Raw genomic sequence first — 27,181 nt, 5'->3', positions numbered from 1 at the left:
GACCCCCGAGAACAGACACACTGATGAGGTCAACCACCCTTCCTGTCTCACCAGTCTCCTACTGCCTCCCTATTGCACAGAAAATATAAGGCCCTGCTGGAGAGGTCAGAAGGTGCTAAGACAATATACCAAGTGGGTAATTTCCTTCTAGAGCGCTGATCTGTAAGGACGGAAGCTGGATTGAGCATGCACAAGCCCAGGAAGAGCAGATGAGGGAACAGGGAAAGGCCCCAGTAAGACCCGCTTACTGCAGTTGGAAGTGCTTGATCCTCGTAACCAGCAGATTGTACTGGGCACCCAGGGGTGCCATGGATGCTATATCTACAAATACCAGCTGCTCCAGAGGTCCTGTCTCATTGGTTGCTTCTGAGGGACATAAGGTGCGGCTCACTTCCTGGTAGTTGTAGCTCCTCTGGTATCTGTAGCAGCCAATGGAGGGAAAAACCAGCGAGAATGAGAAAGAGACTCCATGAACAAGCAGGAAAAGAGCCGATTGTGTTTCACTTCTCCCCAAGTTTGTTTTCAAGCCCTTATATTTTAAATTTCAGACTGGGCCTATTGATAGTGATTTTAAAATCAGTGTTTTTGGCATAGGGTCCTGTGACATACTAACAGGGATGTGAGGACTGTTTGGTGACGACCAGTTTATTTAGTCTGTGTCTACGTTATACTACACCATCCTCGGAATTGAATAAGGAAAAATAGCAAATTGTAAAAAGGAAACTGTCCTGCTAAAACAACCAGGTGATTCCAGTTTTCCATTCTTTAAGCTTTTGCTAAGTGGAGCATAAAGAAAGCCCCAAAGTGCAAGTCAAGACTATCAGAGTCAGTAGTTTAATCCTCAAATCCTCAACCTCTAAAAATGATTTAATACCATGCTATCTGTCCATGTCTGAATGCCCGATGGATTTGTCTCATAATGCTATAATGCCCTATATAGTTATCCCCGTGAAAATATAAACTCCATGAGGGTAGGGACTTTGTTGGGTTTCCCCCCCACTGTTGTACCCCTAGCACCTATCACTTAATAGTGCTCAATAAATTTTAAGGAATGAAGAATGCACACTCAATGGCATTTTGAAGAATGGAGGAGGTGTTGTTACTCATTTAAGTTGACTGCTGGGCCTAGCTCCGTCCTCAGTGGATGACTCAATCACCAACCAAGAGCTACAGGACATTCATTTAATTCTGGAATTAATTCTAGAATTAAAATGGTAAAAGTTCTTCCAGGTGCTACAGCTCTAGGCAGGGTGCTTATCTGAACTTCAGAGAAGATGAAAATTGATCAGAGCTGAACTCTCAGGGTATGTATGCACCACCACCACCAGTGTTTGCAATGAGCGTGTGTAATATGTCAACATTCCAAATGGCAGATTTCTCCTGTCACTAGGGGAAAGACCAGTTAAGGTCTAGGACATTGAAAGAAACCAATGTAGTGAAGGTGTCCCGGAAAAGACCCACTTACAGTCCTTGGAAGAGCAGAGGAACCTGCCAGGACAGCACCTCTTTCTGCTGGCGAACCACGACAAGGACCGGGTAGTCGAGGCTCTCTGAGGAGCTGTTCACATACACCCGCACGGCGTTCACCTGTGAGGTAGGGCAGAGACAGGTAATGCACACCACACATGCGTATGCGCACACACCATCCCTACAAGTTGCAGCTCTGAGAAACTTTAATTTCTCACATTTACTTCTGATCATAGATATTTCAAATGACCCAGCTGTCCTTTCCTCACTTATATTGTAACCACAGGGGTCTCAACCTTGATCGCACATTCAAATCTCCAGGAGAGATTTTTTTTAAAAAACTGATGCCTAGGTCCAACCTGCCCACATTCTGATTTAAGCGGTCCTGGGTGAAGCCAAATTATGGAAGCTTCTAATGGCAGGCCGAGGAGTTTGAATCGGGCAGTCAATACAAGATCGTGAGAGTAAGCCCAGAGCAGAAAAAGAAAGGTATTAATGTCCTTTTCATATTTGAATATAAATGCTAAAGATACAAATATTATTTTTTTAAAAAAGAGCTACAAGAGCCTCAATTGCTGACTAACTTTAATTTCCCTTTGGAAAATCATTCTGTGTTTTAAACCAAAATGTTACTGTCATGTTTTTAGAGCCTAGCAGATGGCCCAATGCTTCCCCAGCAACAAATACCATAGGGGCTGAGTTTTCTTCTCTTCACCCTAATTCAACCCCTAATTCAAACTGCTTGTTTCTATCAGCAGCTTCGTGGCTTCTTCTGAATACACATGTCAACCCAAGGTTTCACACTATCATGGCTGTTTTAAAGACAGGAAATTGAACAACGGCGCTTGATCTAGATGGTTTGGCTATTTTCCTTCAGTTTTTATCATACTGTATACAGCATGGAAATTACGAAATAGAAGGAAAGCAAAGTAAAAAAGAAAAAACAAAATTTGATCTTTCACATCAGATTATTTCTCCCTAATGATTTATCAAAGTGTTAGTGTTCTCTTGAAAACTCCTTTATTAGGGGAAAGAAAATGAAATGAGAAAATCCTGCAGTGAATCCTTGAAGATCTGTCACTTATTCAAAACGGAAATTGAGAGGAAACAGAACAGCATGGATATCGTGTTACTATTTGGTTCTCTTTTATCATTCTCCTTGATTAAGCCGCTTTGCTCCTTTTAAGGGTAAAACAGTCCAACAGTAATTTATTAATTTGATAAGAAGAGATTTCTCACAAAGGGAGCATTTTCTTGAGCCTACACTCTACATGTTTCCATGGAAATTATGCTGCAACTGATAATTGCCAAATCCCTGCACTCTAGTGCAGTTGTCTTTCCTAAGCTCTAGATGCAACCTGTCAGAAATGGAATCCATCACTCCCTTCACTCCTAACTTTAATCTCTACTAAATTCCCTTGCTTGGTGAATGGTCCTACCATACAGCCATTCATCCAAGCCTCACACCTGAGAGTCATCCTTGATTCCTATTTCTTTAGCTTTCTCAGTTATTAGGTCCTCAAGTTTTCCTTTCATACTGTCCAATTCCAGACCCTCCCCTCCATTCCCAATGACACTTTCATAGTTCAGGTCCTTATCTCCATGTCCCTCCATGGCAGCACCCTATCTATTCTTCTCATTCTGAGGGCCATAGCTCCTCAGTTGCCAATTTCATCTTGTTATTCTCCTGCCGAGAAGGCCTCCAGTGGCTCTGGGAATTTTCAGATGTACCCCAAAGTAACAAGAATAGTGTAATGAATCTTCATATACTTATCATCCAGCTTTAGTAATTATTAACAAATGTACTATTTAATTTCATTTATATCTCCTATTTCCCCCACACACCCTTGCCGGACTATTTTAAAGTAAATACCAAAAATCATACCATTTCATTTGTAAATAGTTCAGTCTATATCTCTAAGAGGTAAGGCCTCCCCTTTTTAACATAAACACACTTCCATTACTGCACTTAATAAAACTAATAATTCTTTAAGATTATCCACTTATCCACACAGTGTTTGAATTTCATCTGTTTCAAAAATTGCTTTTTTCAAGTTTTTAAAAAAATTTGGGTACAAGCAAGATCCACACATTGCACTTGGTTGATATTTCTTTTGAGTCTCTTTTAATCCAAAGATACCACTCTATCCTTTTCTTTATTTGTTTGACATTTATTTGTTAAAGAAAGCTGCTCACAAAGCAGCAGAACAAATCTGAAGTACCCACATTCTAGATTGTGTTGACTGCACCCTGTGGTGTCATCGAACAGTTTCCTTTGTCTCTTGTTTTTCCTGTAAACTGGTAGTTAAAAACTAAAGGCTTGACCGGATTCCAGTAGCCAAATTTCTTAATCTTTTTCCTGGATTTTGAGGCATCGTCAAGACAGTTTTCACCACTCCAGGTTACTGAAGCCTATATTTTCTTCTAGCATTTTATGGGTTTATTTCTGTACTTAATACTAGTGTATGGTATGCTCAGTGATTTCCATTTTATCTTCTCTCATCTGGCTCTTCAGTTATTTCAGCACTACTAATTAACAAGTCCCTCTTTTCTCACTGATTCCAATCCCTCAAGGTTTGTCTTGATCACTGCCTTCTTCTCTAGTGAATTTGCCTGCCAATTCCCCGCATGCCCAATTACCGGCTGTATCTCAAAGGGCTATGTCTCCAGTAACTGGCCTTTGGATATCCTTATTCCTGAAGTCCTTCTGTAGGAAGTCTTCCTTGATATTGCCCTATCCTACCAAATAAGTGGGTGTCCCTCCTTTAGGGGGGCCCCATAGAGGGCCTCTGATTACCTCTATATGGTATATAAATATCACTGTGAAATAACAGAAAAACTATATATGGTCTCTGCGCCCAGTTCCTAGCATAGAACTCAAACCCTTATAATTTCCTAAGTGATAAGAGCACCAGGAGCATCTTTTGTTCTAATATTTGAGCTTTGACCTGGTTCTCGACAGAGCTTCTAAACTGCTTGGGATTTCCCGGGTGAGAAGAGTCTCCTTTGTTCTAAGAAGAACTCTTGGTGGGCTCCTGGATGGCTTCAGGATAAAAGCTGGTCATCAGAAAGACCAACCGAGCCATGATGAGAACGTTGGAACTTTCAGCTCCAACCCCCCATCCTCTGGGAAGCGGAGGGCACCGGAGGTTGAGTTAATGAGTGATCATGCCTATGTGATAAAACCTTCATAAAAATCCCCAAAATACAGGGTTAGGAGAACTTCTGGGTTGGTGAACATATCCGTGAGCTGGGAGCATGGCACACCTAAGCTCCAAAGAGACAGACACTCCTGCACTCAGCACCTTTCTGGACCTATTTATCTCTTCCCTATGGCTGTAATCCAATAGATAAGTTGTTTCCTTGAGTTCTGTGAGCTGCTCTAGCAAAGTAATCGCACCTGAAGGGGAGGGGGCACAGGAACCTCTCATTTATAGCAGGTTGGTCAGAAGCATTGGTGAAAACCTGGACTTGCCACTGGCGTTCTTGAGTTCTTGCCACCGTCTTGTGGTCCTGAACCCATAACCTACGACATCTGATACTAGCACCTTAATCTAGTGTCAGAACTGAATTAAATTGTAGGACACTCAGCCTGTGTCACAAAATTGCTTGATGTGTGGAAAACCCGCATCTGGTGTCACAAGTATTGTGAGTGAGAGTAGAAGAAAATAGTAAGTTTGTCCTAAAGATTATCACAAAGCATTTTTTTTTTTCACATAGTCAGATTTACTACTTTTTTCTTGGACATTTCTTCCATCATTTTTAAAAATTGACATAATTCACACACCACACAACTCACTCAATGTATACAAGTCAATAGATTTTAGTATATTCACAGAGCTGTGCAATCATCACCACTATCTAATTCCAGAATATTTTCATCACTTAGCATAATGTTTTCATGGTTCTTCCATGTTGTACCATGTATCAATACTTCATTTCTTTTTATTGCTAAGTAATATTCCATTGAATGAATATACCACATTTGCTTATCTGTTTTTCAGTTGATGGACATTTTAGTTGTTTCCACTGTTTCGCTATTACAATGTTGCTATGATCATTGGTATACAAATTTTTGTATGAACACATGTTTTCAATTCTGTTGAGTATATTAGGAGTAGAATTGCTGAATGATATAGTAACTCTATATTTAACTTCTTGAGGAACTGCCCAAATGTTTTCCAAAGAAGTGCGTCATTTTACATTCCAGCAATTTACATTACCCACAATGGATAAGAGCTCCAATTTCTCCACACCCTTGTGAACACTTATTGTTGTCTGTCTTCTTAATTATAACCATCCTGTGAAGTGGTATCTCATTGTGGACCTTACTGTGTTTTAACTGTTAATTTATCTGCCTGGCTCTTCTAGGAAGCTGTAAACATCATCTTTGGCATTCCTAGAGCTGACAGAATGAATTAGCTTAGAAGCAGGCTCACTTTTGTCATTGATAACACAAACACTCACCAGCATTATATAGTGTATGTTTGCAGAGCACACTTTAGTCCAGCTTAAATCTGCTGTGGTCAGAACTGTGTAAAACTTAAGGAAAACTGTGAACTAGGCAGGCTTCACCTTTAGCTTGTTTGCTTTCCTTTTCTTTACCTAGGATTTAAACTCCTCCTGCCTTCTTAGATACTTAGTTTCAGAAGGTATTTCCCTCCCTTTTTTTACCCTCACACTTTAAGGCAGTGATTCTCAAATTTTAGTGTGTGTTTTAGCATGCAGATCCCTGAAGCCTAACCCCAGCATTTCTGATTCAGCAGATCAGGAATAGGACTTTAAAATGTGTTTTTTAAAACAAGCATGCTGGGGATTCTGGTGCACATGGACTGGAGCCTACACCTTGGGAAGCACTGTTTCAAAAAACCCGTCTGACAACGGATTAGCCCATCTGTTAGCAACTCATCAATATCTGGAAGCTGGCTTCTGTTAGAGCTGAATCTGGGCTGGCAGGAATGAGGTCTGCTGGGAGAAGAGCAGAACAGACATATCACTGCCACAGTCACCCCATGCTACTGCTCATCTCCACACCCTAATTTTATTCCTGATCTGCCTCTCGTAATCCACTTACATTTTTATTATTTAATAATGATCTTACTAATTATAATAAAAACAAAGTCAGAGATACTAGCATAATAAATTGCAAGAAAATATATTAAAGTAGGAGTTAGAAGACATTGGGCAGTTTTTCAAGATGAACAGATATTGCAGCACCCCCAGGAAAGGACAAAGAGCCCTGTCAAAATTTGTTTTGCCTTTCCAGAAGCTAATGTGCAACTGAGAAAATTGGATTACATTTGTACAGTGAAGTAAGCTGTGTAAAGGTAAAGCTAAATGAAGAATAGGGTATTGACCGTGCATAATGGACCCTGACACCTTGTTACAAACCATTCTTTAGAGCCAAGATTTTTCTTCTTGTTGCTTCTTCCTGTTGTCATAACAACAGCATTTTTATTACGTAGATCTTGTTTTCTTCCTCTGTTTATTACAAGCACTGAATTGTATTATAGCTAAGGGGGAAGAATTATTTAAGTATCCCCATCTCTGATATTGTATAGATCATGACTATGAAAGGTCTTAAAGCTTAGAGACTCCCTTTTTAATCTTTTAAAACATGTCAGTAGGGAAAAGTTCAAAATGATAGGTAATACAGTTCTATTGCATAAAGAGAATGAAAATGAATTTAATTCAAAATCTAGTTTGGTTTTGTTAAAGCAATGAGAGTGTAGGCTCTATTAGTTGCAACATCAGATTAAGAATCAGAGATTATTGGTTTCCATTATTAAGTACACCATTGTTTTCCCATGTGATCTTTAAAAAAGCACTCCAATTGTTAAATAGCTACAATAGTATCTGCTAATGGTTCCTTTCCCTAATGTATAATGTTTCCTAATGATTTAGTAACTCTGGTATGTTCACTGGGTGTAAATCTTGGAGGTGTTTAGGTTCTTCAGTCTTTCCTTGCGCCCTTCCTCCTTCCCTCCCTTCCTCCCGCCCTTCTTCCATTCCTTCTGTCTTCCTTCCTTCCTTCCTTCCTTCCTTCCTTCCTTCCTTCCTTCCTTCCTTCCTTCCTTCCTTCCTTCCTTCCTTCCTTCCCTCCTTTCATCATAGCCTCCCATGTTCCCTCCATCATTCATCAAACATTCACTGAGTCAGGAGCTATGGGAGATGCCAGGGATATACTAAAGACAACCCTGTTCTGGAGGAGCTCATGATCTAATTAGAGAGACAAATAGTGTTATCACCAACAGTATAATGTGATGTTAGTACGATCTCAATGTGATCAGGTACTGTGGGCACACAGAGGACAAAGTGGTTACTCGTGTCGGGGAGTCAGGGAAAACAATACAGAAGCTGGTCAGTCACTTCCCAAGTTACAGTGAAGTTGGGCTCATCCACATAGGTCCTGCTGTTGCCTGCCTGGTGCACATGACCTTGACTCATAGTATTAGGGAAGCTTAAATCTGGTGAAGTGCTCAGGGAGATCATCTAGTCCAAAGGTTCCATTTATAGAAGACAAACCTGAGACATAGAAATGATGTGATTTCCCCAAAGATACTCAGCTATGGAAGAATCATGATTAGAACCCCCATGATTAGACTAGGCACAAGTATCTTGTGTCATAGTCTACACATAATGCTTGGTCAGATCATGCTATCACCACTAGTTTGAATTCCCGGCTCCACTGAACACCACTATGGGTATAAGCTTCTCCTACCATTGCACTGTGAAGCTCCAACATAAAGGGAAGACATAAGCCACAGACTATGAGATGTTATTTCTACATATGCAAAAAACAAAATATCAGTATCTTGAATATATAAAATACCCCCTAATACTCATAAGAAAAACAACAACAACGAAGAACAACAATAGAAAAATAAGTAAAGGATATAAACAGCAACTAAAGAGGAGAATGATGTCTAAAGAAAATGTGAAAAGACGTTCAGCACTTTATGCTCATCAGAAAGGTTATAGCCTCAAAAGTCTGACAATAACACACTTGCAGAGATGTAGAGAAACAGGAACTCTTGAATAGTGTTATGAAAATGTTATTTGATATAATCACTTCAGAGACCAAGTTGGGAATGTCTACTAAAGCTGAATATGAATTCACATTACATTCCAGCATTTCCACTCTTAAGTTCATACATAAGAAAAATTCTCTTACAAGGAATCATGAGCAAGAATGTTCATTGAAAGCATTGGTTGCAATAATAAAATTTGGAAACAACATAAACAGCAACAAAAATAACCTAAAGAACAGGACTACAAATAAGTAAATTGTACTCATACAATAAAATTCTATTCAGTGGTTAAAAATGAATAAACTAGAATATGGATCAGGACAGATAACTCAAGAAGATAAATTGAGAGAAAGAGCAGGTTGCTGAAGGATACATACTACATGATCCCATTTATGTAAACTTTGCAAATAAGCAAAATAATATTATATTTTTATATATACATCTTCAGTAAAATCTACATACATAGAAATGATAAATGACAAATTTAAATTTAAGATAATGGTTTTCAAAAGCTTTGAAGAATCTGAGACTTTAGCCGACTTGCCACAGTTTCATCAATACTGATAGAAAACAGACTTCTGGGTTGAAGACAAAGGGCTTTATTACTCTTGTCACAGTACGCAGCAAGAGCACCATCATATCTGCATCAGTTCCTCTTGTCCCCATGAAGGTAATGTGATGAGCCCAGATGGATGTCTACATACATGCAGTGGGTCCCTGCCTGGTGCACATGAGCAGGGACCAAGAGCTTAGGGAACCCATATCTTTTATAATGGGTAGTAAACCTGCATGAACTTTGCTCTAGAGAGGGAAAGTGTCTCTATCTTCTGAGGCTGTTCCCTATATCTTTGAAATGATATTATACAAAAAATTTCAGTCATTGCCTTCTTGTAAGGTGTGCAGAAATCAAGAGACCTATGAAGAATTGTCTCCCTCAAATGGTTACCTTTGGGGATGAAGGAAGAGGATTGGTGGTGGTAAATAGGAAACCCTAATTGTCTTTTTGTTTCTTAAGCTGAATTGTGGGTGCATAGGTGTTTGTTACATTATTTTTATGCTTGTTTATATGTCTAAAGTATTTCATAATAATAATTAAAAAGAAGCCATGACATGGTCTTTGTATTTGCTCTCTTCTGAGCGACAATGGGTTCTTTGTACAGGATCTTTGTTATTCAGAGATGTGACATACACTCAGTTCCCAAACACAGTCTTCTTGATCTCCTGGTTCATTTTGCCATAGTCTATCCTTATTCTAGTGCTTGATCTGCTTATGCCAACTTCATTGATTATAGTTTATCTATCCAGCTGTCTGTTTATCTATATATCTTTATCTCTATATCTATCTATCTATCTATCTATCTATCTATCTATCTATCTATCTACTGTGTTTCCCCCAAAATAAGACCTAGCTGGACAATCAGCTCTAATGTGTCTTTTGGAACAAAAATTAATATAAAACCCGGTATTATATTATATTATATTATATTATATTATATTACCCAGTATTATATTATTATACCCAGTCTTACATTATATTAAGACCTGGTCTTATATTATATAAGACCTGATCTTATATTATAATAAAATAAGACCGGGTCTTATATTAATTTTTGCTCCAAAAGATGCATTAGAGCTGATTTTCTGGCTAGGTCTTATTTTCAGGGAAACACAGTATCTATCTATCTATCTATCTATCTATCTATCTATCTATCTATCTATCAATCATCTATCTATCTATCTCCATGTATGTATATGTGTGTGTGGATATATATATAGAGGATGCCAAAAAATGTACACACATTTTAAGAAAAGAAAAAACTGTATTAAAATTACACTGATGGTAACCACTTTGAGCACCTCTTGTAATTGCAGAAGTCAAACGTGACTTGTATTCATCTTTTGTTATCGGTATATATTAATACAATTTTAATACAGATTTTTCCTTTCTTAAAATGTGTATACATTTTTTAGCACCATATATATATATATATATCCATATAAGTATGTGTGTGTATGTGTATACATATATATGCATATATATACACACATACATACAGAGAATGCCAAAAATGTATAAACGTGACTTGTGTTCATCTTTTGTTATTGGTATATATTGAGTATTAGAATTTTAATACAGTTTTTACCTTTCTTAAATTATCTATACATTTTTTTGGCACCCTCTGTATATATATCCATATGTGTGTATATGAGTGAGAGACAGAGGAGCTATATATTTTAGGATGTGGTGCTGAAGAAGCACTGGCTATTAGCTGCCTCTTTTTCTATCTCAGCCAGCTGCACAACTTTGCATTGTCTTTGGTCTCATTAACCTGGCTCATTTCTCCATTGCTGTACCCTAGAAAAAGGAAATACAGTCAGGGGACGCAGATGAAGCTGGTAGTACCCGGAATAGTAATGTGCTACCTTAGATTCTGTGTTAATAGATGTATTAGTTTCCAAGGGCTGCTGTAACGAAGTACCATAAACTGGGTGGCTTACAGTAACAGAAATTTATTCTCTCACAGTACTGGAGGCTAGAAGCCTGAAATCAAGGTGTCAGCAGGATCATGCTCCTCTGAGACTTTGGGTAGAATCCATCCTTGCCTCTCCCTAGCTTCTGGTGTTGTCCTGTCAATCCTTGGTTCTCCTTGGCTTGTAGATGCCCCCTCTCTGCCACTGTTGTCACCTGGTGTTTTCTCTGTGTATCTCTGTCTCCACATGCCGCTTTCCTCTCTGTGGGTGTCTGTGTTGAAATTGACCACTTCCTCTATAGATTTCAGTCCCACTGGGTCATGGCTCACTTTAATGACCTCATCTGAACTTGATTAGATTTGCAGGGACCTTATGTTCAAATGAGGTCATGTTCATAGGTCTCAGAGGTTAGGACTTCAACATATATTTTGGGGGGACATAAATCAACCCATAGCAGTACATTTATAGAATTTTTAAGCAATAAGGTCATTCTCTAAGACTCTGTACCGTTCCCTGACCTGATAAGCTGATAAGATAAGCTTATCTTCTACTTGTACCTACCTGCCAAGACCCTTCCTGCTGGGTGAAGGCAGGACTGCTGGGAGAGCTCATTATGAGACTGTTGTATGAAAACACCTGCCCTTGAGCAAAGCGGACTTGCTGTTCTGAGTCTTTTTCTTATTAGATGCTAGAAAGTCCTATTAAAGGAAGTATTCTATCCCAAGCTTTTCCTAACAACTGTAGCAAACTGAGCTGCTTCAATCACAGGCTATACTTTTCTTTTTTAAAAAGTTAATCATTAAAATAATAGCTGTAGTTGTTAAAGTGACTTTTTAAAATTCCCTTTACCTGATTCAGCCTTGGAAAATCATCTTTGTAAACTTATGCTACAATGAAGAAAGGTATGTAAACCTGGATTTTATTTCTCATACTCACATCTACTATCTGGGTGACCTTGGATAAATCACTTAAATTCTCTGGGCCTCAGTTTCCTCAATGGTAAAATGGGAACAGTAACACCCAGACTGTATACTTCCCTAGTCTGTGGGTGACAGTGTTTTGTGACCTGCAGAGCACCAGGCAGAGCAGAGGCAGAGCTGTCCCACCTGGGCTTTGGAGCTGTCCACTCCCACACATTTACCAATCAATCAGTTATTATCTGTCTGTTTTCTGTGTGTGAAGACATACTTATAAGCCTTATCACTTCTGGCAAAGGAGAAGGTTATATTGTTCATCTCTTGTAGATGTTAATTTCCTTTTACAACTTGGCTTCCTGTTTCCCTGGAACAGTGCATTCATCTCATTGAAAAGAGCAGTTTACCTCTTGGGAGCCATTTATTTCTTTACTTTTAGATTCTCAGCATTTTGTATTCAGAGCACTTTTCTAAGAAGTGTGCTTTACAGATCTCATCTTACCAATTTCATTATGCCAACAATAGCTGAGACACAAATACATATATACATAAATACATATATGCTTTCTTGTTTTAGTTTATGATCTAAATTTTATATTGAAAATTTTAATTCCAATAAAAACATGGGAAAATATTGAAGAGAGGTATTATAATTGGCAGGCCAGGGATACAGAACAATATATAGTCTAGATTCTAGCTACTTTAGGATGAACTTTGCTCATTCAATAAATATTTGACTACCCCTCCTGTGCCAAGCATTGTTCAGGGCACAGGAGATGTGTCACCAAGCAGTGTAGACATAGTCACTGCCCTTACTGAGATCACAGGTTTGCACTTGGAATGCCAAGTAAACAAGCCATTGCATTAACATTCAAATTCCTGTAGAAGGGCACAGCATAGAATTTCAGGGGAAATATTTTCCTAAAGCATGAGTAGGAATTAAACAGAAAAATGTGAGACTGGAATTTCTGGTCAAGACGGTGGAGTAAGTAAATTCTGTGTTTGCATCCTCTCACAACCACATCAAAATTACAACTAAACTACAGAACAACTATCATTGAGAGTTGTCTGAAGTCTAGCTGAACAGAAGTCCTGAGAAGAAGGAGAGCAAGGGATTGAAAACCTATTTGAGGGAATACTGACCAAAAACTTCCCTAACCTGGAGAAGGAAACAGATATACAAGCCCAGGAATTGCAGAGAATCCCAAACAGATCAACCCAAATAGGCCCACACCAAGACACTTCATAATTAACATACTAAAAGTTAAAGACAAAGAGAGAGTATTAAAAGCAGCAACAAAAAGGCAGATAGTTATCCACAAGGGAACTCCCATAAGACTGTCAATTGATTTCTCAACAGAAACTTTGCAAGCCAGAAGGGATTGACAGAAAATATTCAAAGTGATGAAAAGCAAGGATCTACAACCAAGATTACTCTACCCAGAAAAGCTATTATTTAGAATTGAAGGATAGATAAAGATCTTCCCAGAGAAGAAAAAGCTGAAAGAATTCATTACCACCAAACCAGTATTACAGAACTATTAAAGGGACTTCTTTAAGAGGAAGAAGAAAAAGATTAAAAAAATGAGTAATAAAATGGCAATAATTACATATGTATCAACAATTACTTTGAATGTAATGGATTAAATACTCCAATCCAAAGACAAAAGGTGGTTGAATGGAGAAGAAAACAAGACCCATACATAGACTGACTATAAGAGACTCACTTTAGATCGAAAGACACACACAGACTGAAAGTAAAGGGATGGAAAAAAAGATTTCATGAAAATGGAAACAAACAAACAAAAATCTGGGGTGGCAAGACTTATACCAGACAAAATAGACTTTAAAACAAAGGCTATAACAAGAGACAAAGAAGAACCCAGTAATCCTACTTCTGGGTATTTATCCAGAGAAATCCAAAACATTACTTTGGAGGGACATGTGCATCCATATGTTCACTGCAACATTATTTACAGTGGCCAAGATGTGGAGGCAGCCTGGGTATACATCACTGGACGTATGGATAAAGAAGAGGTGGTACAAATATATAATGGAATATTGCTTAGCCATGAAAAAGAATGAAATCTTGCCATCTGCAACAACGTGGATCAACCTCGAGGGTATTGTGCTGAGTGGAGCAAATCAGGCAGAGAAAGACAAATGCCATATGATTTCACTTATATGTGGAATCTGAAGAACAAAATAAATGAACAAATGAAACAGAAACAAACTCATAGATGCAGAAAACATTTTGACAGTTGCCAGATGGTAGGGGGCTTGAGAAGGTTGGTGAAAAAGGGGAAGAGATTAAGAAGTACAAAGTGGTAGTTACAAAATAGTCATGGAGATGTAAAGTATAGCATAAGGAATATAGTCAGTAGTATTATAATAATGACATATGGTGTCAGATGGGTACTAGATTTATTGGGATGATCACGTCATAATTCTTAGACATAAATGTCTAATCACCATGTTGTACACCTGAAACTAATATAATATTGTGTGTCAACTGTAATTAAAACATAAAAAATATATTTTAAAAAGACATAGTAAAAACAAATGTGGGCCAGAGCACATTTGGGAAATATCCAAACAAAGGGAACAGTGTAGTAGACTAAGGAAGGAGTGAAGAGAACAGAAAGAAGGAGAGAGAGGAGAGAGAGAGAAAGCCAGACTCATTTGAAGGATTAAGAGAAAATCAGTCTGGCTGAAGCATGAGGTACGTGAAGGGCCACTATAGCCCTGAAGAGTCTTATAATTCATGTTAGGAAGGTTTACTCCAAGACACCAAACTCCATGTTAGGGGTTTACTCCAAGAAAGCTTCTGGAAGGTTTTAAATGCTACCACCCCATTGCAATGACCATCCATGGAAACCCAATGTTGCCTCTGTTGTTGTTGAACAGGTGCTTCCCTGCATCAATGGGTACCCAGTCAAAGTTTGGAGAAATCAGATGTGATTGGCAGCGCTGAGACCACAAGCCCATGCCTGAGCTAGGGATGGTCGGGGAGAGGGTGTGAGGATGAGTAAACAGGTGCCGCTTCTGTAGTGGAAGTGGCTCTACCTGCAATGTAGACTCATGAAATGCGGAAGTCCCCCAAACATAGAGGGATGGGGTTCAGATGTTGGGTAGTCAAAACATGGCTAAGTTCCCCCACACTTGGAACCCCTATTACATGCAATAACTAGTGTTCTGTAGGATAGTCTTTGGGAAATGCTGTTCTCAATAGTTCTCTCAAGAACTGATGTCAAATCAGGTATGTCCTCAAGACACTAAATCACCCTGATCTTACCATTTTATACTTAGAAAACTTATGGACTGTACTATCCAACTTAGCACTCAGTTCCATCATATTTTCACGATTCATAATGTTTGCTAATTGTTCCCTATATTTCCTTTTCTCTATTCGATGATTTATCTGTGACATATTTGGAATCAAGCATGTACTTGACACTTAGTACATACGAGTACACCACAAACATTTACTGTTTCTATAAGAGGTAGACTAGCTAAGGTTGTCCTAAAAAAATACGCCCAGGATGTCAGAGAAGTAGCTGTTCTGAATTCTTCAGCATTATTTCTACAAATATTTCTCTCTCTAAATTTGTTTTCTTCTTGTGGGACCCCTATTATGTAGATGTCAACACTTCTTCTGCTTTTCCAATTTCTTAATTTTTGTGTGTATTTCTATTCTACATCTCTTTAAATCCACAATCTGATCCTCCAGTTCTCTAATCCTTTGTTCATGCAAATGTCCAAGTCCATGCTGATGTCTTTATGTAAACAGCATTTAAAAAAAATCCGTTATTTCCAGTTGGTTCATCTTTTTAACTGTAACCTGCTTCATTTTAACAATGTCCTAGCCATAGCTCTTCGAGGATATTCTCTTTGCTTATGTTAAAGTCTTATTCTTCCTGTTTATTAATTCTGCTACATCTGGTAAAGGTCGTTCAGTTTCCTGTCTCTCATTTCATTTCCTTCTGCAGATCTGTTACCATTTTCTTGTGTGAGGTTCCTGGAACATCAGCTACCTAGGGTAGTACTGAGAACCCCCGAAGGGAGGGGCTAAGTGTCAGGAGAGTTTAGAGTAGAAGGGAGATTGGAAAGAAAATCCCCTTAGGGTGGCCACCCTCCAACCCGACTTTTCAACTCCTCTCCACCCCAGCAGTCCAGTCTGCCCCTTCCCATCTACCTTTTACTTTTACATCACATCCAGCCCCCTTCCTGCTTCGTAGTAATCCGGCCCCTGCCTTGTGAAGGGGGCGGTGGGGAAAGAGGGAGTGCTGAGAGTCAGCGATCAACCCACACCGTGGCCATCCTTCACTCCAGCCGGCCTCCACAGACATTGTCCCACAGAACCCAGCCAGCCTGACACCATGGTGATAAGACAAGGAAGGTGGCATCCACCTAGGCCAGACGGAGGGAAGCAAGAAAAAAAGCACAGTGGGAAAGCTCTCCCACATCTTAGTTCTTACGCATGGCCTTTTAAGTTGTGGGCTGCCATTTGCCTCTCACTCCAAGAGCTCACCATCTTCTATCTCTCCAGAGTTTCTCAGATTTTGCATTGGTTCCTCTGTCCCACGGATGTCCCCCTCTTTTTAGGCATCTGCTGACTTGGTTCCTGGGAGATAGCCAGCACCGGTGTTGGTTCACCATCCTCCTATGCGTGATTCTTTTCATCCTCTTTATGTTTCCTCTCTATTTCCCGCTTATGCTCCTCTCATGAGGGGGTTGAAGAGGGAAACATAATTATTTTATGGTTGGAGGCAGAACTCAGGATCCACTCCTTGAATTTTATTTACATGATGAGTGATTGCACTGTAGGCAAGTTTCTTCTAGAGCTATTCTGAGGCCTCCTTAATGAATGCTCTGAAGATAGAAAAGCACTAGACAATTATTGTTATGATTGTTAGAGTTATGATCTGACGCTTATCAGCTATTTATTTTTGGAGTGGTATTTATTGTCAGACTGATGCCACTTATAATTTTAAGTATTTCTCAAGATATAAGTATTACCTAAAGGAAACTGCTTTCTAAATTAGACAAAACTGACTATCTGCAAACATCTTCCTCTTCAAAATCTTCAACGAAAATTTCTTGAGACAGCAGAAGAGACCTCACAGAAGGCCATGTTTACAAACAAAACCATTTCTAATCATGGAACGAACATTGCGGCAGAGATGATATATATGACTTGAATTCTTCTCTGATGCTCAGGCTGGATGTTTCTCTTTCAATGGGCATAGGGTTTCCTCCCTGCCACATCTTGGTCCCTGATCATCTTTGTCTGGGTTCGTACAGCTGTCTTCCAACACATGCCCTAGCAACCCACCTCATGAGGACTTTTAGGGCGGTACCTAGCATCCAAATCCCTGGCATGTGTTGCAGGAAGTCCCTCAACTCCACCCCCTGCCCCAGTGAGTTCTCGGGGAGGCAAGGCGTACTGTGAATGCCAGAGGGGCCAGATACACGACCCATGCTTGGATAGCTGGATGCTCCGCTTGGTACTTTCCATGGCAATTAAATGATGCAAAGATAAAAAGAGAGTGTAGAATTCACTGGCAACAGTGACACCATTGGAATCCAGGACAGCAGTGCCCAGGGGGGACTATCTAATGGCAATGGAGGTGGTGGTGCTCGGGGAAACGTCTCAAGCAAAGCATTTCTGCAGCATGGCTGTTGCTATCATTTTTCCCCTTTATTTTAAGCTCTAAAAGTATTTTATATTTGTCTTCATGTTCTTTTAAAATTTCCTCCCCCACCCTCCACCACCTCTCTTTTGGCAACCCTTCAGCTTGTTCTATGTATCTATGGGTCTGTTTCTGTTGTGTTTTTCAAATTCATTTGTTTGTTAGTTTTAAATTACACATATAAGTGAAATCATAATGGTATTTGTCTTTCTCTGACTTATTTCACTTAGCATAATACCGTCTAGGTCCAACCATGTTGTCACAAATGGCATGTATATATATATATATATATATATATATATATATATATATATATATATCTCACATCTTCTTTATCCAGTCATCTATCAATGGACACTTAGGTTGTTTCCATATCTTGGCTATTGTAAATAATGCTGCAATGGACATAAAGGTGTATATATCTTTTCCACTTGGTGTTTTTGTTTTCTTCAGATAAATAGCCAGAAGTGGTATTGCTGGGTCATATGGCAGCACTATTTTTAATTTTTTGAGGAATCTCCGTACTGTTTCCCAGCTGTTGCTAGGATTCCCTGTAGCTTAGTCTTCCTTGGTCCCCAATCATAGCCTGAGCCTGGTAACCCAGGTTTGTGAGCTACCCAAATCCTTCTAATAAATTAATTGTCTGTTTATGTTAGCTGGTTGATTTCTGTTGCTAGCAGTCCAGAATCTTGCCAGATCCCGCATCCTCTTTTTTTTTTTAATTGAGAGATAATTTTAATCACGTAAATAAATGGCAATTGGTATATTTCAAATGTAAAGTAGTTAAAATATCAATATATCAATGAGAAAGATATCATCCAATAATATATGTGACATGTATATGTATATCTATACATATATAATTTTAATAGACATAATATGTTAGGATATGTGCTTATATAATTATATGTATACATACCACATGAATATATAGAAAATATGAACATGCATATACATTGTAATATACTACGTGTAGTATAGAAAATATAAACATATGTTATTTATGCATAATAATGTATAATATATAACATACAATACTCAAATAGATGCACCCACATCCTCTTTCCTTCTCTGTCCACCTCACTCATGTCCCACAGCTGTCTTGGAGTCTTACTGTTCACAGACCTCCAAACCGCCTCTGCACACTCAGACTTCACAGTTTGCGTCTCTCCTTATCCTCCACTTTTTCTCTTTATTACCCAGGTAAACATTCTCTCTCTCTTGGAAAGCTATAATTCCTCCACTCTGGTGAAGATGGCATGGGGAGAGAGGGGGGAAAATACAGGATCCCTTTTTGCAAATATTGGAGAGGATAAAATAAATGCTGGGCTTTTGCATGTTAATTTTTTGGGGAGCATAACTCATGTTTCCAGTTAGGTTGATTAAAATAGTGAGTCATTTTGTCCACAAAAGGGCAGTTAAATCTAGAAATCAGCCAGTTATTCCTGTTTATTATGGCTTATCTTTGTAGCTATTTAGTGGGGATGCAGAAATACCAGTTCTCAGGATTAATACTGTCCTGGAGTAACATGTAGCGAGCTGCTTGGGTCTCTCAGCTGCCCTGTGTCTAGTGCAAAAAAGGAACCAGCACTGATGAAAATAAAGCACAAAAGAGATGAAGATTGGTGCTCTTGGTCCACAAGGAGTCAGAGTAAGACCATGGTTTGGTGGGTGGCTGTGGCTCCATGAAACACTGAAAAAAAATGGCTACTAACTTCTCAGTTTCACTTCGGGTCAACCCTGTTCCATGACTGACACAGACAAATAGATGCCTGAACAAATCATGGGGGAAAACAAAAATGAAAAACCTCTTGCTTCAATTTTCGGTAATTGTCAGGGAGTCAGACATGACGCTCTTAAATTGAATGGTCAAATGACCTGACTACAGAAGTAAGACTACGGCATTTTAAAATTATTTTTGTTGTTGCTGATAAAAAGATGTGTTCTTATGGGAGGAAGAGTGCTTTAGTAGAACTGTGCTGAGGAAATATCCTCAGGAATCTGAGTTATGTTCCTGACTTAGCTTCAAACTAGTTACATGATTTTGGATAAGTAATTTATTTTACCGGTTCTCAGTTTTTCCTTCTGTTAAGTAAGAAGAGACTGAGTGATTTAAAGGATCCCTTTGCTCTTAAGTTCAAAATACAGTTCCCTTTCTTATGATTTTGAGGGTTATTTTATATGTTTCTTTTAGTGATAGAAAAAAGAACAGAAAAATTCTGAAATGCAAGCTCAGTTACACTTCTGTAGCTAAGTAGACTTTACAAACAAAATCTTGTTGATGTGAATAAAGGAAATGATGGCATATGAAATCAACACAAATACATACTCACTGCTCAAATAACCTATGTTCTTTACCCTCCACTATTGGTATTATTAAAATTCTATAGCAAAACCTTGAAAATTGGGAGACCAGATCTCTAGTAACTGAGATTACCCATCATGGCTCTGAATCAGGAAGTAAGGGACAAAACATACCTCCTGAGATGTAGAAGAAAGGATGTCTTTGTACGTAGCAAAGCCTCAAACAACCTGAGGAGATCTATAGAGGAGGAACAAACTTGATGGGCTGACAGTGTTCATGAAAGATTTGAAAGACAAAAAAGATGGGAGCAGCAGAGAGACATAAGGTACACAGAAAAAAGGAGTAACAAGAGAATGGTAGAAATTACAGATGGTGGTTATAGAAGGAAAGGTTGGGAACAACGAGCTCCAGGTAAGAAACTGCTTCAAACTCTTTAGTCCAGAGCAGGCTATAAATGCATACACACATACACAATAAAATATAGGTTGGCCTTTCAACAAATGGTGCTGGAACAATTAGACATCATATGAAAAAAAAACTAGACAGAAACCTTATCTCTTGCACAAAAATTAACACAAAATGTATCAGACACCTAAATGTAAAATTCAAAACCCTCAACCTTCCAGAAGATAACATAGGAGAAAATCTAGGTGACTTTAGATTTGGTGACAACTTTTTAGATACAACACCAAAGCCATGATTAATGAAGAAAAAACTTAAGTGGTACTTCATTAGATTTTAAACTGTCTCCTCTGTGGAAAAAACACTATTCAGAGATTGAAAAGACAAGCTACAGATAAGAATAAAATATTTGCAAAACTTGTATCTGATAAAGGACGGGCATCCAAAATCTTAAATAAAAAACCCTTAAAACTCAACAATAAGGAAATAAACAATGCAATTTAAACATGAACGAAAGGTCTGAAGAGACACCTCACCAACAAAGAAATATGGATGGCAAATGAGCATATGAAAAGCATCAGACGCCACTATGAAATTACAAATTAAAACAATGAGATCTTACTGTGCGTCTGTCAGAATGGCCAAAGTCTAAGCCCTGGCAACACCAGATGCAGAGGGTAGCCACAGGGACTCTCCTTCACTGCTGATGAGGATGAAAAATGGTACAGCCCCTTGGAGGACAAGCTTAACAGTTTCTTATAAAATTGAACAAACTCTTACCATATGATTCAGGAATTAAGCTCCTTGGTGTTTACCCAAATGAGCTGAATAATTAAATCCACACAGAAATCAGCACACAAACGCTTACAGCAACTTCATTCCCCTTTCTTTCTGCCTATCCAAGTTCTGCTTATCTATTATGACCTTTTCAAGTCTCATTTCTTCCAACAAAGCCATCTGTGGGATGTATACCTTCTCTAAAGTCTTGTCGTACTTTGAGAAGTGCTGTCTAATAAAAATATAATAGAAGCCACACATGTGTTCTTAAAATTTTCTAGTAGCTACATTAAAAAAGTAAAAGAAACAGGTGAAGTGAATTTTATTAATGTATTTATTTAACCTAACATATCAAATATATAATATATAATCAATAAAAATATTAATGCTACATTTTATGTTACTGTTTTTATACTGTCTCCAAAATCCGGTGTGTATTCATTCCACACTTACGGTACATCTCCTCTGTGACTCGCCATATTCCTAGCGCTCCTTAGCCACATGCGATAGTGTTTGGAAGTAGGGCCTTTGGAAGGTAATTAGATCTCCATGAGATTAGTACCCTTATAGGAAGAGAGAGCAGAGAGCTTGCTTCTCTTTCTGCTTTCTGGGCCAAGTGAAGACACAGATAGAGGGCACTGTTTACAAGTCAGGAGGCCAACTCTTGCCGGACACCAAATCTGCTGATATGTTGATCTTGGACTTTGTAGCCTCCAGAACTATAAGGAATATTGATTTTTTAAGCACTCAGACTAAGGTATTCTGTTATAACATCCTGAACTAATTGAGACAGTAACCAATCACCCAGATACAGTGCTAAGGCGAGGATTCTCTCCTCACAAACAAGCACCCGTCCAGTTCAGCAAAGGGATGTGCGAGGATAGCAAAGGTGGCTTCTCTGCCTCCATACAGAGAACCCAGGGAGAGTCCATACGAGGCCAGAATGGAAGCTCTCACATCAAAGTCTTTAATTCTTCCTCGTAACTAGTAATGTATGTAGCTAGAAGTTACCACAGCAATATCCTGATATATATTTCATTGTTCATGAGACCTGGATAGGCTCCAGATCCAAGAGGCTGGTATAACTGGTTCAAGATATACAACTGCTGGTTGATATTAATAAATCCAAGGATTGTTCCTTGGGTATAGAAAAGCATAAATCATTAAAAGATAGATGCCTCAGTTTAATAAACAAACAAACAAACAAATGATTTCCAGGGAAACATTTCACATTCAAAAATCTATGGCAAAATATGAATTCTGTTACTGAAAGCCTCAGAGAAGACATGTTGTTGCATGGGGCTAGATTTGTATCTAAGGGCTCCTTATCACCATCTAGCTCAAATATAAACCTCTGATTGTTGCTGCCACCTGTCTCCACGAGAGTATTCTCATTTCCAATAAACCTGCTTTTGTGCCCTCTGTCCTAGTCAAACATATCCTTGGTGACTTTCCCAGCAAGGTGATTTCCTTCTAGTTGTGCTCCAGCCCTGTGGCTTTAGAACACCGCATGAGCCACAGTGAAACCCTATTTCCCTTAAAAGAGTCTCCAGACACTTCCCCTTCAGGGAAATGAAATGAACCATGACCTTGGCTACCTGTACCTTTAATTGTTAGTTTCATTTGTTTTCTTTAAACCAGTCACTCCATTCTTTCAGTGATACATATTTTTTTTAATGGTAACTTCGTATTTACATTTGTCTCTGCCTGGAAGGCATGTGAGACTTTTCCTGGTGCTGAGCTCAGCTAATTAGCCTGATGCATGTTTGGCTAAATGGTTCTCCAGGACAGCGTTTGGTATGGGAGATGCAGTGGCTGACAGGAAAGATCAGGAGGGAAGGCTCCCATTGCAGCTTCCTCTCTTCACCAAAGTCTAAATTTAGAATAACTTTTCTTCTCCAAGCTTAAGGAAAAATAATGGCAAACATAACAATGCCTTGAAGAGAAAAGGAGAAAAGATAAAAACTAAAAACATTACCTTTTTTTCTAAACCAAGTTCTTTGTTGCACTGAAGAAGGGTAGGTGGGAAATGACCCTTGAAGGGGTGGGAGCTCTGACCAAGACTTGTTCAGGTGAAAGTAAAAAGGTCACGGGCAAGCTGGTGCTCTTGGAGTCCTGGATCTTTATTTAGCAGAGTGCTTTATTGACTTTGGGATTGGCAATGAGACAAAACTTCTTGACATGAGAAAGTAACAAAAATATAGAGAGTGAGAGGCTAGCACTGGGGTGAGGTGACCAAAAAGATGGTGACAAGCTATGGCCCCCAAATAGTGCCACCATCTTGAAATTTCCCCTGTTGGGGAAGAACTGATAAATTGTTATGCTTGTGTTGCTTAGATTTCTGATTTAATCTATCATCTATGCTCTGGTGTTCTATAATTTCCTTATGTTATTCGAAACCTTCAGTAAAATTCTGCTACATCCAACAGAATAGTTTTCATGGTATTGGAAGGAGGGGCTGCTGGTATTCAACATGGGCAAATGGGAAAAGAAGAAAGGAGACCATTAACAGAAACAGAGTAATGGTATGGATGGAAAGATCGGAAAAATACCATTTCTGGAGAAATCAACAGGAACATTGGCTGGAGGGAAAGGAAGGTAAATTCCTAAAGTAAGTAAGTGTCTTATTTTCATATTTCATATTTTCATATTTCAAAGAGAGGTCTCAGAAAGCTGTAAGATTTGAGAACATCTGGTTCATATTATTGTATACTGGCATTAAAATAATTAAAATACTTGAGTTATCTGCCAATTCCATGGTTCCCAACTATATTTCTCAGACTAGTAAAATTTTAGAGGCTGCTGGGGTGGCCAACTTTTTATTATATTGTGCAAAGATATTTTAAGTACTAATTATCACCTTTAGTTTCATAAACTAAAGGGCATTTTAACATCCGTACAGGCAAAATGGAAAGTGCATAACCAAAACAATTTAAAAATTTTTTATATTTCATAATTTTTTTCATGATTTGTTTTTATTTGAAATGATCTCACACTTTCAACTTATTAAAACAGTAGTTTATTTTATTAAGCTTCAGATTAAGCATTCCTTAAATATTTTTTCACTAATTTGTTTCTTTTCCCCAATACTATTAGTAAACCTCTTATGTGCCAAGTACGGTGCTAGGTCCTGAGGTATAGAGATGAATGTGACTCTGTCCTTGTCCTTAATATCTCATGGTTTTCTAAGGAAAGTGAGGCAGGTGACTCCAATTGCAAATAGTGCAACCTTTGCTATACTGTAGCAGAGGAACTCACCAAATACTGAGGGCAAAAAGGCCAAAACAACAATTAAAAAGCAGTTAATCAAGTGTAAGAAAGTGTAAGAAACCTAAGCAAGTGTAAGAAACCCTAAAGTCTGACACGAGGACTTACTTTCCATTTGCATTTGAAGCTCATTTGAATTTCCTTACTAATGATTTAGAGGGGAAGCTGACAGTACACCCCAGAGATGATGGAGTTTTTCAGACTTTTATTTGTTCTGAGCCAATCACAGATCTAGGAACACACCTTATGTGTAATATGTCAGCTGGTCCATACTGCACACTGGACAGGAAGAGGCAGGTCACTTACAAGGGGTTTAGAGAATAAAAACTGCCCCCTCTCACTTGTCTACACTGGGATGGCTCCGCACACAGCCACTCTGCTCATTTCAGGGCACACAACATGAAGGTCAGTGGAGGACAGGACAGGCTGAGAGGGCTGTGCTGCCATGGTGACAGTACCATAGGATTTAATGCCAGTCTGGAGATGGAGCACTTGTTCAGTACACACACTTGGGAGATGTCTGGGAGGGTGATAGGGTACATTGGTCCCTCCAGCTCAATACTCCCCAAAGTTACCAGGTTTCTGAGTTCTGATCCTCAGGGAGGGAGGCATATCATGGTATCTCAATCGTTAATTCTGGAATTTCCCAGGGAGTAGGAAATGCTGGCATAGTAAGGGATACCATATACACGTTTATATGGGCAGGTCCAGAGACGGGTACAATGAGAGTATTCTCTTTTCTCTCTGCCCCAGAGGGTACCATATTAAAGGGGAAAAGCTAACTGCATACGTTTTCTTACATTATATAAGAGTATATGTGTCACAGGGATAGTTGCTGGAACAGTCATTTCCCCTCCCCTGACTCACTGCAATTCTTGTCAGAAATAGGCTAGAACTTTCACACAATTATCCATCCTTATTTAAAACCAAAATCTCAGTAGATCAGGGGATGGGTGCAGTTCCAATATCTTTGGCCGGGTCTTCTGGCTTCTCTGAAGCACATACGTGTTCACAGAAACACAGAAAGTGACTATTGAATACACAGGTTCTGCAGCTCGCGTCCATTCCCAGTTTACATTCTGAGCGGCTCTGAGGCGCTATGAAATAGAAAGGTCTGGCTGAATCATCCACATGAAATGAGGTTCCTTCTCCTCAGGGGATTAGGAACACAGTTGCGGTCCTTTACCTTCGCGACCCTAGAAATCGTGACTTTCGTTGAGAAAGGCCCAGCAGGGGGCCAGGACCGTGCGGGGGAACTAGAGCCTTGGAAAGACCAGAAATGCCAGCCACTAGGCCAGGGGAGGCGCGAAATTAAGTGGAGTTGTCCCCGAGGGCGCTTACGAAGGATGGGGCAGCTCAGGCTAGGCGGTGATTGCTCTGAAGGAGAAAGGGAACGAGGAACCCCTGGACTCTGAGGTCTCCCTAGATGGATTCCCAAGGGACCCAAACCAGCGACGGGGCCTCTGAGATCTGGCAAGTTCCTGGGAGTCGAGCGAGGGGAGCGAGAGCGTCTTACCTGGCCGGGCTGGCTGGTGTAGTTGAAGGAGTAGATATTCTCGGTGCTGAGACTCACCACCCCGCTGTAGACTCGGTCAAAATCGGCGTCCCTGGCGGGGTCGCCGGGGTCGCGGCGCCGCGCGAGCGGTTGCGCGGGGCGCTGGGGTGTCGCGGCGCTCAGGAGCCAGGGCAGCGCGCAGAGCACCGCCAGCTGCGGGCACCCCAGCATGGTGCGTGCCGCGCCCGGCCGCGAAGCGGAGCGCCCCGGACCGGGAGCGAGCGCAGAGCTGGCTCTTGCAAAGCCCCTGCGGGGCCCGGGCGCCGGCTCAGCGCAGCGCGGGCGATGCCTGGCAAGCCCCCCGGCGAGCGCTGGCAGCTCGCTGGTGAAGGGTGAATCAAATACTGATGCAGCAGCCGGGGGTCTCCAGCGGGGGCCACAGGCTGGGGGAAGGGGGAGCGAGGGATTCCGGGGCCGGGGGTTGCTGCTGTGCTCTCCGGCTTCTAGGTCCGTTTCCTTTCCCCTTTCTCAGGTCTGAGAACCCCCGACTTACCCAGCCAGAATTCCAACCGATCGCTTCCCCCTCAACCTTCAAAAAATAGAAAATAAAAGTACAAAGGCATTGGAAACGTTAAAAAGAACTTGTCTTGAAGCGTCAACCTGACCCGTCATTGAACAGGAAATTCAATCCGTTTCAAATAAATGTACAGCCTGGCTGCAAGCGAAGAAATAGAAAGCAACAGAGTCTGTCCCCGAAGAGCGTGCACGAGTTCGCTTTTCCTGTCGGCTACCTGCAGAGAACTGCCGCCCGTCTGAATGATGGTTATTACCTCTCAATTCTACCTTCTCCAATAGTAGAACCCTTTCTCAGACACCTGTTTTATTTTCTTATCACCTCCTGTTCTCCAAGGAGGGCTCACGTCATCGTTCTCTCTCTCCCTTGCCATACGTGCATGTAAATATGTACAGTCATAAAAAAAAAAGATAGATATGGTTAAGAGGACAATTTTGAACACCGCCTGAAGTCTGGTCCCGGAAGTTGTCAAAGGCTACTCAGAGTTACTGAATTTATGCGGAAGACATTTCTTTCTGCCCAAACTCTTGCCTACTTTACACTCTGTAATGACTTCTCAGATTCTGGGAGAACCCCTAGGATTCTGGATTGATTTTTCCAAAGAGAAAGATACAGCCCGTCAGTAGAAGGAAATACTCTTCTGGCAAAAATTAGGGAATTTGATTTAAACAGTTAAAGAGCCAGATAAAGGGTGGGGTGAGAAGAAGATCCATTGGAAGTTGTTGGAGAACATCAAGAAATCACAATTCAGGTGTAGAAGAGGACTTACTGTTTTATTTCAGCT

General features: G+C 39.9%; 1 protein-coding gene across 3 annotated transcripts in view; it reads right to left on the bottom strand.

Annotated features, from left to right (window-relative positions):
* Positions 1-26,730, bottom strand: part of SIDT1 (SID1 transmembrane family member 1) — a 93,849-nt gene extending 67,119 nt beyond the window's left edge. For all 3 annotated transcript variants that reach the window (XM_081027493.1, XM_081027494.1, XM_081027495.1), the window contains exons 1-3: positions 25,845-26,730; positions 1,466-1,587; positions 249-419 (exon numbers count right to left, since the gene is read on the bottom strand). In XM_081027493.1, the coding sequence (XP_080883619.1) occupies positions 249-419; positions 1,466-1,587; positions 25,845-26,054 (503 nt within the window). In that variant the 5' untranslated portion in view covers positions 26,055-26,730. The remainder of the gene's footprint in view (positions 1-248; positions 420-1,465; positions 1,588-25,844) is intronic.
* Positions 26,731-27,181: the final 451 nt, after the last annotated feature.

Source organism: Rhinolophus hipposideros (genome assembly GCF_964194185.1).
Source record: "Rhinolophus hipposideros genome assembly, chromosome: 2".
NCBI classification, from domain to species: Eukaryota; Metazoa; Chordata; class Mammalia; order Chiroptera; family Rhinolophidae; genus Rhinolophus; species Rhinolophus hipposideros.
Note: the sequence above shows the minus strand (reverse complement) of the source record. Positions and strands in the feature narration are given on the sequence as shown.